Here is a 13,864-nt window from a genome sequence, read left to right as displayed (position 1 = left end):
TTTTAGTTTAACATGGACATGACTACCAAGTATACGTCGAAAGATTTAGAACAAGCTGTGGCTATGGTTCGTGAGGGTAAATCGTACCGGGAAGCATCGAGAGCATTCTCAGTACCATTCACCACCATAAGAGATGCGATGTTGAATCGATACTCAAATCAAAAAGGTGCCCCTCCAGTATTTACGGCTGTAGAAGAGGAGTCGATCGTGCAGTGGGTGCTTGCAATGGCCGCTGCAGGTTTTCCTGTCGGCGAAAAACAGGTACATATTCTGACAACTATCTACCCTCCATCCATGGTTTTTCTGACCAACAGAACCGTAGCGTGGCATCCCTGTGCCCTTGGTGGAGAGCATATTTGAAGCCCTTTGATTGCGTTACAAGGCATCATTTTAGCTCTTTCGGCGCCCTTCTAGTGCTGATTCCCTCAGCGTGGTTAACCCCACCAACTGCACGCTACGGTTCTGCCCGACTACGCTACGCTACAGCTCTAATCAACTAACACAAAGGATCGCTCTTGCAATTTCGTATCTCTGTAGGTAATTTCATATGTCGGGAAGTTGGCAGAATCGTTTCAAAAGGCAAAATCTTTCAAAAATTCTATTCCTTCACGCGGTTGGATGCGGCGTTTTCTGAAACGTCATCCAGAGCAAGCGAAAAGAACGGCGAACAATATCGCTAAGAAAAGAGCGATAACTGAAGCCGGTGTACGGGAATGGTTCCATAATGTAAATGATCATTTGTTGCAAAACCATGTCGAAGATGTCCTGACTGATCCAACTAGAATCTTTAACATGGATGAGACGGCATTCTTTCTTGTACCACGCAAGCAACGAGTGCTTGCAGCAAAAGACTGTAAGGCAGTTCAGGCATTGTCAGCAAACAGCGACAAAGAAAATTATACGGTCTTAATTTCGGGATCAGCCGCTGGGAATCTCGTACCACCACTGATATTGTTTCCTTACAAATCCAGGATTCCAGCTAGCATCACAAACAGTGTTCCGAAAGGTTGGGCGGTTGGTCGCTCGGACTCAGGATGGATGAACTCGGACGCTTTTTATGAGTTTATTTCTGCAGTATTCTACCCATGGGCTGTCAAACAAAATGTTAAGTTTCCTATTCTTTTGTTTGTTGATGGCCACTCTTCCCACACGTCATTTGAAACAGTAGAATTTTGTAAAACCAAAAAAATTATCTTGGTATCCCTGTTCCCAAATGCTACTCACGTGATGCAGCCTTTAGATGTAGCTTTTTTTGCGCCCTTTAAAAAATCATGGCAGGAGGAGCTGAACAAGTGGCGCTTCGAAAATAATGGCGCGATGATTTCAAGAGCCGATTTTGCTCCACTTCTAGAGAAAGCTATAGATAGAATGGCAAACAAGGAAGCGTCATTGATCAATGGGTTTCGTAAATGTGGCTTATATCCTTTCGATGCGAATGCACTAGATTACGAATTATTTCCTAAACCTTTCGATAGACCTTCATCCCTCACAGAAAATGTACCATCCGCTGATGACTGTCAAGCCCCAGAGATGGATAGAAATTTGCACTTCATGCAGATGATGAACAAAAAGTTGACACCAGAGAAGCTATCTCTATTTCGAGAACAGCGTAATAATCTTATCTGGTCAGGACCAGTGGAGGATACAACAATGTTTTATTTTTGGCGTAATACGATGGATGAGATCGAAGGCCTCCCGGAATTCATAATAATCGATGCACCGTTTGTCATGATAGAAGGAGATCACGCTTCATTCGCCGACGATTCCGCTAATTCATTGAATAATGAAGCGACTAATACGACAGAAGGTAAACAGATTTTTATTTTTATCTATTTCTATTCTAGTCATATCACTTTTTTGATGCTAATTTTTATTTTGCGGCTTTAATTTAGTGACTTGTTGAACATACCATTTTCCCAATACTGTTTTTCTATTCAACTGATAGATTCGTCTTTCATCAATGTTCCTGGACCCGATGTGTCCGATTTTAGCAACAACTTAAGCCATGATTCAGAAAAACCAGAAGCAGAAGCAGGTAAATGCTCTAAAGATTTATCGGATATGTTATCGTGTTTGTAACGTTGGTATCCTATTATTAGAATTATGTGAACCATATCAAGAAACGACCCGGGTAGAAACCGAGCCAAATCACCTTGGTAATATCTCCAATACTCATATGGGAGTTGTAGGAAACAGACAGAAGAAAACAAAACGGAAATTTCTAGCTGTAGCCACCAGCGAAGGATGGGCCGAAATATACATACAGGGAGAACAAGAGAAGATGGAAAAAGAGAATGCAAAAAAACGACGAATTGAGGAGCGAGAAAACAAAAAAAAGATTCGACTAGAGGAACAGAGAAGAAAGTTGGAAGCTAGGAAGCAAAAAGAGGTATTGAGGAAGCAAAAGAAGGCATTGAAAAAACCAGCGGCGGCAAAGAATACCAAGCAGAAACAGAACACGAGCAACTGACTTTTATAAAACTTATATCTTAATTTCGTACACTTATTAATAAGATAATTTAGCTATAGCTCTATTACAACCAGTTTTATGTTTTTGAAATATATTAAAAATAGATGTTTTAAATTATTTCTCGTTTTCTTTCTTTCCAAATTGCAATTGTCACAGCCAGCCAGTTTGTCAAGCACAAAAAACGCTACGTTTTCAAGACAGTCGAACGATTTTCCAATTTAGATTTTCGTTTGTATGGGGAAGATCACAAAATTGATCTCTGAATTTGATTGCCGTGATCTCAGCGCTTGAGCTATGAAGCCCTTTTTTGAATATTATCAATACATCAATAATAATAATTTCTTATTGCTAAGATAATGTCGTCTACTTGGAGCTTGCATATTTACATAAATAGTTCAAACATTGGTTCATCAACAAAATAATTTCCTTTCGGATCATATCAACAATCTTTCATAATCATTTGTAGCAATCACATTGCTGTACGGATTTCGAATCAAAGGTGTATGGATTTTGAATCGTCTGTGTACGGATTTTGATTCGAAACTGTACGGATTTTGATTCAACCACAGAAGAGTGTACGGATTTCGTATCAAGAGATGCGAATTATTTACATGAAATAAACACAATTAAGAGCAGTTTTACAGTTTTGTGATTGTAAATATCGATAAAACAAAGAACAAAACATTACCAAAAACTATTATTGAAAAGGCACTGTTATTCTACGATTTTATATTGATCAATCAATATTCTCGAGTGCTTAAGTGTACGGATTTCGGGTCCGCACGGTAGAACCTCTATTGACTGGTTCCCGTTATAACACTTTAAATTGGTTCCCGAATCCACTCCGTCAGACAGTGACTATAGAATAGACTCCTTAGTTATTTTTGAAGACAAGATGCACTGTGGTCCATATTTTTGCGATTGTAACATTTTAAAGCGATAATGTCTTCGGTAAAGTTGCAAGCAAGATCCTTCTTTCGACAATAACAAATTCGTGAATATTCCCCACGAAGGCGAAGTGGAAAAATTTTTTTTTAAAACATCGAGTTCTTAAAAAATGAAAAAATAAATAAAGTAATGTACGTAATCATTTTTTAATGTTGTCCCCGTGGCTCTGTGGTTAGCGATGTCGGTCGGCTAGCTCTCCCACACGGTTGCGATATCGGGTTCGATTCCCGATCGAGTCGAGAATCTTTTCGAGCTGGTGATTTTCTCGACTCAGCACTGGGGCACGGTGTTTTGTTGTACTTACCCTACACATGCAAAATGTGCCAAAAATAATATCGATAACGAATTATCTCAACTAATTTAGTTGACCAAGACCGCTATTAGCCCCAAGGCTAAACGTGCGATATTGTCTTGTTTACGTATTCATTTAGCTGGGAAGGATTTGCTGCCTGCCCTGGGTTAATCTTTCAGAATCTTAGTGAATTATATTTGAACAGAGTTGTAATTTTTTTTAGTTTTTAAAATTGTTTTTTTTTTTTTGTTTATTTTATTAATCTTATACAAGTAATAGTCCCTCTCCCCTATCGTAAGCATTCGTAAGAAATTTGCATAGCCCCCATCTCTCTTTAAACCATTACGCAATTTGTGAATGACCCCTAATTTAAAATAAACTGAGATAATTGATGTTCTTTTACTAATTCTAAAATATCAGTCACCTAAAATATTAAAAGGCAAACCATTTAGTTTACTTTCGGAATTAAATTGAATCAGTTGTTTGCGAAACAGTTTATGCGTTTTATAACCCATCACTCTTCCTTCATTACACTAAAACGGTACAAGATATCCTTCTCCTTAGTGTATTATGAAATCTTTGATAAGATAATAAGCCCATAATAATACACTCTCGCCAATCGATTCTCGCAAAATTCATCGATTACCTTTGAATAAAATTTAAAATTTTACATAATATTTTCATCGAGCACAATTCAATTATACCCATGCCTTAACCGTGAAGAGTTACTCCATCGCTGAGACTCTATCGGTAACTTCCAGCAACCTTCAGAATTATTCTCGAATGATTTCGTGTCTTTTAAACAACGCTCGTCTTCAAGGCTACCAACGGTTTTAAAAAAAGAGAGGTGACAGAAAATGGCTACTGAAATTTACCGCTCCCGACCATCAAATTGATTAACCTCAATCGAGTGTATTCATCCTAGCTTGATAGTGTCTTCGGGATAATTGTTTGTATGAATGACCCGCATAACCACAAATTATCAAAAATTATGAGAAGTGTACTATACTAAAAATGAAAAAACTAGCTGTTTTATGTTAAGCATAGATGCCAGATGTTTTTGAAAAATGTCTGCAACTGCTCGAAAAACCGGAAAAATGTGCTCGAAATCTGAAAAAAATCTATCCGTTTTCCGAAAAAAATTCGCTCGCGTAGGCAAAATTCTGTAAAAATCTGCACACATTTTCAGAAAATCTGCGCAAATATAAGGAGACTCTGACAAAAATCAGCAGAAACCGCGAGAAAACTGCAAATATCTGCAAATCAATAAATATCTGCACACGGACTCCAAAAATCTGCGTTTTGCAGACAAATCTGCACATTTGGTATCCCTGATGTTAAGAGATAGAGGCATGATTTATTCAGAAAATGAAAATCCTATCTTCATTCGGTACCTAAAAACTAACTTAAAATTCATTTTTTGTACTTAACTCTTGTTAGTGGCATTTTACACGAAAGTGTTGTTCGGAGGAATTGTTAGGGCATACAAAACACACATTTTTGACAAATATCATACATCTCTAGGGCGGTTCCTTACAAAGTTATATCATTTTTTTGCTTATTTTTTCGATAATTTAAAGAACGTATAGGTTAAAAAGGGGCAAGTGGGTTCATGCTGTCAATACTTTTTCTTGAAGTTGAGCTAAGTACTATTAACCTTTCATTTGTCCCAATCCATCCATTTTAGAGTAGGGCGAACATATGTTACAGCAGGTTTTCAAATATTTAAAATACTAACTTTTTAGTGTTAAGAGATAGAGGAAGGGTTTATACGGAAAAGTTTTAGAACGTGCAAAATTATGAAACTTAACGTCTCCGTCAACCACGCTCGACGCCTGGGTTCGAATCCCACCGCCGACATAGGTGTCGATGGTTGTGAGGTGGCGTGATCCACTCACAACCAACCCAACTGGTCTAGATTCAATCCTAGCCGACACCGGGAGATTTTCTGAGGCGAAAAATCTCTGGGATCACGCCTTCCATCGCATGAGGAAGTAAAGCCGTTGGCGCCGGTCCGTTAATAAACGGGTCGTGAGTTAGGGTCCTGGGTGTGGAGTCGCCTCCCTGGGCGTCGGTGATTGGCCACAACAGTGGCGGAACTAGACCGACGGAAAATAAACGAGAATAAAAAAAAAAAAAAATTATGAAACTCTGCTGAATAAACAAAATTCCTATCCTAATTGGGTACAAAGTAACAGAGTTTTTAACATAAAAGTTATTTGAAAGTTAGATTTTTTTACTTAACTTTTGTTAGCTACATTTTACAAGAAAACGTTGTTCTAAAGAAGCATTTGGGCAAACAAAACACATGTTTTTGTTGAAGGCCACAATAACCAAATATCGAATAAACCATTCCTCTATATCTGAACACAAAAAAGTTGGTATTTTAAAGCTATGAAAACCTACTGTAACATATGTTCGCCGTACTCTAATATGGGTGGATTGGGACAAGTGGAACCTACAAAGGTTAATAGTACTTCAGCTTAACTTCATGAAAAAGTATTGACATCATGAATCTACTTGCCCCTTTTTAACCTATACGTTTTAAAATTATCGAAAAAATAAGCTAAAACATGATATAATTTTGTAAGGAAAAGCCCTGGAGATGTATGATATTTGTCAAAAATGTGTGTTTTGTATACCCTAAAAATTCCTCCGAACAACACTTCCGTGTAAAATGTCACTAACAAAAGTTAAGTACAAAAAATGAATTTTAAGTGAGTTCCATATAATATACTTTATAACTTTGTACTGAATGAAGATAGGATTTTCATTTGTTTAACAAAATTTCATATATTTTCGAATCTCCTACAACTTTTCTGGATAAATCATTCCTCTATCTCTTAACACATAAAAGAATTCCCAGTCTTCTTGATATGATGTTTTTGCTATGAGGCTAGGATGAAGGTGAAAGGCGCTATTCCATTTTTGCCTTATTGGACCACTGTGCGCTGTCGTGTCTGTCGAATCGATTCCGTAAACTGGAAAAAATATTTATTATTATAAACAACATACCAAATTATTACATACTTACATTAATTTTTCTGGAGTACATCATTTGGAAATATACACAACTCACTCGCAAGATCGTCGCGTATTTTCTTCGTTCGCCATTCTCGTTTTTTATTGACACTGATAGCGTGCAAAACAATACAAATTCAATAAATTTAAGCAGTGGTACGTTTTCAAGTGATATGCATTGCAATTCGAAAATAATTTCTACTGAACTTTTATTGATCTCTGAAAAATCAATCCAAAATAACTTTAACTTGTAGTGTCTCGTTACGATTTGAGTCAAGTGCATAATCTCTTGAAATTAACATGACAATTTTTACCGTGTAGTGTTTTTATCAATCTTCATACATTCTCTATGCGTTTGCTTTTACAAACACACTAGCACACATGTGTAGTTGTGTAGTTTTTTTTTTTGTTTCCCTTCAACTGTGAATCGTCGTATCTCATTGTTCCGCCTTTTTACCACCTTTTGTCGGTAACGTCTGTGGTTGACCAAAGTATTTTGAAGTTAGAAGGTATGATTATAGTGTCATGATGTATATATTGTAAAGGGAGCAAAAAATAGTTTCATTAGAAAATTGAATGGCTTAGCAAAACTATTTCATTGGTGTTAGTGAAATACTGTACGGTCGATCATACCTTTTAACTTCAAAATACCTTGGTGGTTGACAGCGGGCTTTGTGTTTTAGTAAGGGAGTATATATGTGAACGTGTGGATGACCTGTTTGGATGACTTTACGCGGAGAATGGTTGTAGAAGGGAGCGACCGCAACTGCACGAGCGTTGCAATGTTTTTTCGCATAAGCATCGGGTAACTTTGAAGTTTTAAGCGCGGCGCGTGCTTGGTTTCAGTAAACGACAGGTATATATTGTGGTGATGCGTTGATGCTTTTTCAGCTCTTATTTCAGTAAAACAGCCACTATTGACATGTGGGATTGTCACATGTTGCGCCGTTTGTGTCATTTCAGTCGGTGTGTTTTCGTAAATCTTTTATTATATATTTTACAGGTTCTATAATAATGAATTGGAAGTTCCTGCACAGTAAAAAAAAATTACATTTCTTTAAATGCACATAAATTGTAGTAAATATAGATTAACTTAGGTAGGCGTTGACATAGGTTGACAGATAGAGATAAAATTGTAAACGCCATTCTATAAAAGACCACTGACGAATAAAGACGTAATATTTAAAAGCTCTACATAAATGGAGCATTGGAAACCATGTAATATTCCGTGTTGCATTATATTCACACATTTATATCACTTAACGTACAAATTTACATGGTTTAAAACGATTCTGTATTGTGCATTATTAACGGTGTGAAATTATATATGTTTTTCACTTTATGTGCTAGAAACCGTTAGGTGTTATGTGATTTTTTGGTACTGTCTACTGTGGAAAGTTAACAACCGAGATCTTCCCATTCCATGTTACTTTTTGTAGGTAATTTTAGCTACATTAAATAAGCATGGTCGTATTTATGTTTTCACCAGGAAAACTCATTACCATATTACAGAGTAACGGCATTCGAATTTTTTATTTTGCATTTTCTCCGTTATTAATTTCAAAATTTTAACTAACGAAAGCTGTCAACCGAGCATTTCTTTACATGTCCTAATACTTCTTATTGTATCATGTAATTCATTTTTATTCATCTCACATTATATGGCTGGTGTATGGCCAAGCCGAACCAAACGCCAAAAACGTTTTTTCGAGTAAATGCTATTCGAAGTTAAGCTACCTCGTATATTATCTGCATGCTGCTACGGAGAATTATTGAAATGATTTCATTTTCAATGGAGGATAGATTATTTTTCATTTGCTCCGGTTCAAAAAGCAAGGACTACATTCTAACACTCTTCCAAAAATTAACATTTTTTTTCATATCCACGAAAAAGGGCATTACTCAAAAATGTACCATACGATGATTTTGAAATTTTGACCAGAAATTCTGGACGTCATAACGAATCGAATGGCGTACTCAGATTCTTTGGTGCATTTTTTTTATAATAACGGTCTGTGGGAGCACGGTGGATCATTAACCGATGCAAGGTGAGGAGTAATGATCATTCGCTGTAGTTTTTTTCAATCGATTTAATGTGCATCTTCAATAGCTCGGAGTCAAAACTAAGTTAGGCTATTTAAGCAACTTCCAACATGTGATTGAATTGTGACAAAGTCGGCAAAGCATGTCGATGAAATCTAGTTAGTTGTTAAAGGCTCGAAAATTAGAACAAACTGTCCAAATTGATAACTGTTTGTCGTTTTCGTTTTACACTTAAGTCGTTTCCAGAGCGGGTTGAAAATAATTTCGCTCGCCTGAAGAGAATTCGCGTTCGCGGAGACACTTTGCGTTCACACGGAGACCTTCCAAGGCCAGAGACTTTGGGCGATACCCGGGGAGGTGGCAATCCTAATTTTCATCCTGTCTACACAACATTACTTACTGTATGAAGCAATGTGACGAATTTGTTTTCTGAGGTGAATTACCACTCGAATATTCTTTCAAATTTAGATTAGAATGAAAGGAATCCGTTCCATGGAGTGCTATGCTGAATCAGTAAACAAAAATACTTATTTTCTAGTGTTCATTTTTACTTGTTTCCCCCGAACTGTCAGCAAAGTAAGGTTAGGTTGCTCCGTGCAATGATCCAGTTTGTTATTTATATCATTGGATGTTTTTCGAATAATTTTAATACTTTGTTAACAGTATGACAATAGTAAAACCGATCGAAATAGGTTAGTATAAGTGAGTGCTTATAATTGGCTGCACAATCAATCAATTACGAAACGGCTTCGCCCGGATGAGAATTATAATCACCCATGGCAGATTAAACCGGGTATCCGCCATCTTCGTATGGCACTGGAAGCGTGGTGAACCCACCAAAAAAACATGAAGGGTTCGGAAAAAGAAAACAGGAACCAGACTCATTGCAGTTAATTTTATCCGGCAGACAATCATCTACCAATCCAACGCCGCAGCAACAACGGTAGCGGCAATTCGTCTGTTTTGGTGGTAACCGCAGCCAAACAAGTCGTGATAATTGAGTAATTAGATTATAATCTTGCTTGTGCTTATTAAACCCAGCTTCGCTTCCCTAGTGTGCTTCCCCAAGCAGCAGTAAATCTTACGAGCAGTAAGTAAGCGTACTTGACGTTTGTCTCGAACCAAGTTAATAGCCAGCAAACTAAAATTTCATTTTTCTGGATTTTACCATCTTTGGAACGACTGCGAGCTCCGCCAGACCCGGAAGCACAAATGGTCTAAGCACGCATTTGAGCACAATTATCACTCGCTGATTTTCATCGGTCTTACCTAAGCAGCGAGTATCACGAAATACGTTCACCTTCTGCTGCCAGCTTCCATCAATCGAAATGAGTGAGATACAAAGTTCAAATCATCCTCGCCTTAGGGGGCCACATTTCTGCGGGTATGGTTCACATCCGATGGCCGATGGTTACGATTTGCCCTACCGAACGCTTGTACCTACGTACGAACGAACAGACGAATGAGATAATCGAATCAATCAGTAAACCTATTTACCCTTTCACGGGCTCACGAGGCTTGTTGAGTGGACTTCACCGTGAAAAGTGGCTCTCCAAATGATAAAACTCAGCTAGTTTTGCTGCAATACTAAATTTTTCTTTCGTCTAATTTTGATCGATTATTAGCCAAAAACCTAGACGAGAAGTGATAATCTTTTGAAAGGGAACTCGGAAATTAGCCCCCGAGATGCGGCTGATCATCGCTAGATTGGCTGGCGAGACGCATTTTGCGAATTACTGTTATTTCCCAGCCAATTGGGGGTAATTTCGGTACCGAATTGCTCAAATTACGGCGAGCGTTTGGGGCAGAATCACGGATCGGACACGGAGAAGCGGCTCGACCGAATCGGACGCTTATTGCTCGGAGCTACTGCTGCTGCTGCTGCTGCTGCTGCTGGTGGCCATCTAAAATGGTCGTTTTTCACTTCGCCGTTACAATTCGTGAAAAAAACACACTCACAATTGTTGAACAGTGCCTTTTGGCACTGTCCGATTACGGTTTGATTGATAGATTTCGTGAACACATTGGGAATTATGGATTTGATGAGATTAAAACCTATTATAGCTAGACGGAACGGCAATTTTTACTATGATTGGTAATCGTTTAACGATCAACAACATAAATAAATGCTCTCTTCAAATACACGCACATGCAAGTACACCCTCCTCGCTTTAAGAGCTACTTTGGTTGATTCAAAATTTTACCACGACTTCATTTGATAAGTTTTCGAGACATAAAACGATGACTTGTTTGTCAACGTTCAAGCCCACCTTCATTTGCATTATTTACAATCAGCCATTAACCGGCGGCAATCAGCCATTATACGCAATATAGCATGTGAAGCCCTCTTCAGACAAGCCCTCGTCGATGTAGTGCTACCTTGAATGCCAAGAATCATTTTGTTCGGTTATTCCCGCGGTAGCAAAACTCCCGCCTGGGGATGCTTTTTCATTGGATGTCAAGAAAACGGAAAGCGTCCCGCGCACCTGCACCTACCGGCTCTGGTGCTGTGTGCGCTGCAAATGGATAAACCAATCAGGCTTATGATGGCGATAAGAACGCGCATACAGTGAAAAAAAACGCCATCCTGTGGCACCATGTTGGCAGTGTCATTTTATCCCTCTCCTCGCCGCACATCATCACACAGCATGTGTGCAATTTCGATCGGTGTAACACGATATTCCACTCCTTTGGTGATGTACCGTCTAGAATCAAGCTGCAATTTCGCCCCACACACCAATCCACTTGCAGTTTTTTTTTTTCATTGTGTACCAGCGACAAGAACACCGATATTTACGGGGAATTCGCTGCATTTGAATTTGAGGCAGTTTTTAATGTCTGCGCAAAAGAGGGTGGGTGATATATTTAACAGCTCAACCTTACTGGTATTTCATAGTCACTATACTAAAAATCAACAAAAGTAATAATAAATATAGTGACCATTTCTGATATGTTATCAACCATTTGGGAGCTACTAAGTTTATTTATACGTCTTAGTTTTCTATACTGGTACGCATTCTGGAAAATTGGAAATGAAAGTGGCAATGTTGCGTCAGATTTCAAACGATAATAACAGCATATCCACATGATGAATAACAATAACCAATATGTTGTTGGATAGATAAAATGTTGAACGTTTCGGTAATACGCTAGTTATCTTTTCTTTTTATTGCGAAGCGGTAAAAAACGAAGTAAGGTGTCAAGGACGAATTTACGCGAAAAAAAAACCAATCGCATGCGAGCATTCCTAGCACAGGTGGCATGAATAGACACTGTGATGACTTTATCAATATCACAAAAAAATTGACGGGCTCCCCGTCCCAATAGGTCCATTTATGTTTGCTTTCATGAACCTAAACTACATTGATGTCTCGAAGGAAAAGTTTTTTCGAAAAGTTTGAAACAACCCCGTCATCCTGTTCCTGCTCTGCTCATCCGGCTCCTCACCGTTCAATAGCGCCTGAAAATGCTCCTTCCACCTGGCTGCAACCGTCGGTTTATCAGTAAGCAGGTTGCCGTCCTTGTCATTACACATGATCGGCACAGGGAAATTCCTGCTTCTGACTCTGTTGACAGTTCTATAGAATTTCTGCACGTCGTTTTGAGCATAGCTGGTCTCTGCGCTGGCGAGCACCTGCTCCTCGTACTCGCGCTTCTTCCGACGGTGGGTTCTTTTTTCGGTAGATTTTACCCCCCTGTACCTCTCTCTGTTCTGACGCGTAGCCGCAGTGAGCATGCGGCTCCTGGCACGGTTCTTTTCATCTGTCCCTCTCTGGCACTCGGCATCGAACCAGCCATTACGCTGTATTCCACGCGTCGTACCTACCACCTCTCTAGCAGTCGTTTCGATGGCGCCGTGATTACTTCTCTACAGCCCATTTATGTCTTCCACTATTTCCTCCTGCTGTTCTGCGATCCGTTGATCCAGCTCTCTGGCGTATTCTGCTGCCACGCCATCAGCTTTCAACCGCTGTATCTTGAAACGCGTCGTTCTCTCTGTGCGAGATTTCAGCACGTTAGACAACCGTGCGCGGATCTTACAAACGACGATATAATGGTCAGAGTCAATGTTTGGTCCTCGAAAAAACATAACATCAGTAACATCCAAAAAGTGCCGACCGTCAATCAGTACGTGATCGATCTGGGAGCAGGCTTCTCCATTTGCATGCCTCCAGGTGTGTTTCCGAATATTCAAACGTGGAAAAGGGGGTCTACTGTACGGAATTCCCTTTCTCCGGAATTTGGCCATCGAACCTCCTAAATCGCTGCAATTTCGACTCCCTGCCGCTGTAGTTCTCGAGCAAGCAAGCCAGCCCGCGCCGGTTCATTGAGAGATCGGACGTTCCAAGTACCCAATTTCCAATCGTTTACCTTAATCTTTTTCCGTGTTCGTAGGTCTTTGCCGATTGATCCGTTCCGTATTTCTAATTTCGTTGTTCGTGGTTGAAGAAAGGTTTCGGTATGCTACCTCACCAGGGTCGCGATACCTACATCCTGCTGATGGGGCTGCCATCTTAGGTGTAGCTGGCGGGATACAGCATTCCATGATTCGACCGCCTACTTCGGGTCAGACGCTATTGTACGCCGCCCCTAATATGGAGATACAGCCGCGTACGACCACCTTCCCAGTCAGCATACGACCATAGTTTCCACCGGGGGTTGGTTACCCGATCTCCGCTTAGGTTACTCGTACCCCGGTCGGCACCTCTTGGAGGTTGGGATAGGAGATGCTGGACAGAGGTGAATGACCACAATGGAGTCTCAGTTTATACTTGTCCAACCATTTGACAACCAGTTCCTAAGTTCCTCAAAATATTAATTTATAGAAGAGTAAGAGCCGGCGAGTGCTTATGATATTTTTTTCCATTTACTAAAATCTGTTCAGAATCTTTTTGTAATTACAGTGTTTAGTCGCCCGTTTTGATGTTGACAGTTGCCTTAACGGTGAGTGTCTCGGCGTCTCTCTGGTGTATAGGCTGACTAGTCAAAAGATAAGCCGAGTGCTACTAATAATGAGTTTTTCAACATTCGTTTGCACGCAAGCTACTAACGTTGTAACTTGCTTACAAATTTTTATTAACGATATTGAT

The 13,864-nt window shown here is 39.4% G+C and overlaps 1 protein-coding gene across 1 annotated transcript; it reads left to right on the top strand.

Moving 5' to 3' along the window:
• The first annotated feature begins 335 nt into the window (after positions 1–335).
• LOC129716755 (uncharacterized) lies at positions 336–2,470 on the top strand. Its single transcript, XM_055666596.1, has 3 exons — positions 336–1,807; positions 1,946–2,035; positions 2,100–2,470. The coding sequence occupies exons 1-3, from the start codon at positions 619–621 to the stop codon at positions 2,468–2,470; spliced, it is 1,650 nt and encodes a 549-aa protein (XP_055522571.1). The 5' UTR covers positions 336–618.
• The last annotated feature ends 11,394 nt before the right edge of the window (positions 2,471–13,864 follow it).

This window comes from Wyeomyia smithii, chromosome 1 (genome assembly GCF_029784165.1).
Source record: "Wyeomyia smithii strain HCP4-BCI-WySm-NY-G18 chromosome 1, ASM2978416v1, whole genome shotgun sequence".
In the NCBI taxonomy this organism is placed as follows: Eukaryota; Metazoa; Arthropoda; class Insecta; order Diptera; family Culicidae; genus Wyeomyia; species Wyeomyia smithii.
The sequence above is the reverse complement of the archived record's forward strand: the minus strand, read 5'-3'. Positions and strand labels throughout refer to the sequence as shown.

What these genes read in the sequence shown, in the direction of transcription:
- LOC129716755 (XM_055666596.1), top strand. Translation starts at nt 619, where the DNA reads ATGCGGCGTTTTCTGAAACGTCATCCAGAGCAAGCGAAAAGAACGGCG. An exon ending in AGCGACTAATACGACAGAAG is followed by an intron (nt 1,808 to 1,945) that starts GTAAACAGATTT and finishes TTCAACTGATAG; the next exon opens with ATTCGTCTTTCATCAATGTT. An exon ending in AAAACCAGAAGCAGAAGCAG is followed by an intron (nt 2,036 to 2,099) that starts GTAAATGCTCTA and finishes TCCTATTATTAG; the next exon opens with AATTATGTGAACCATATCAA.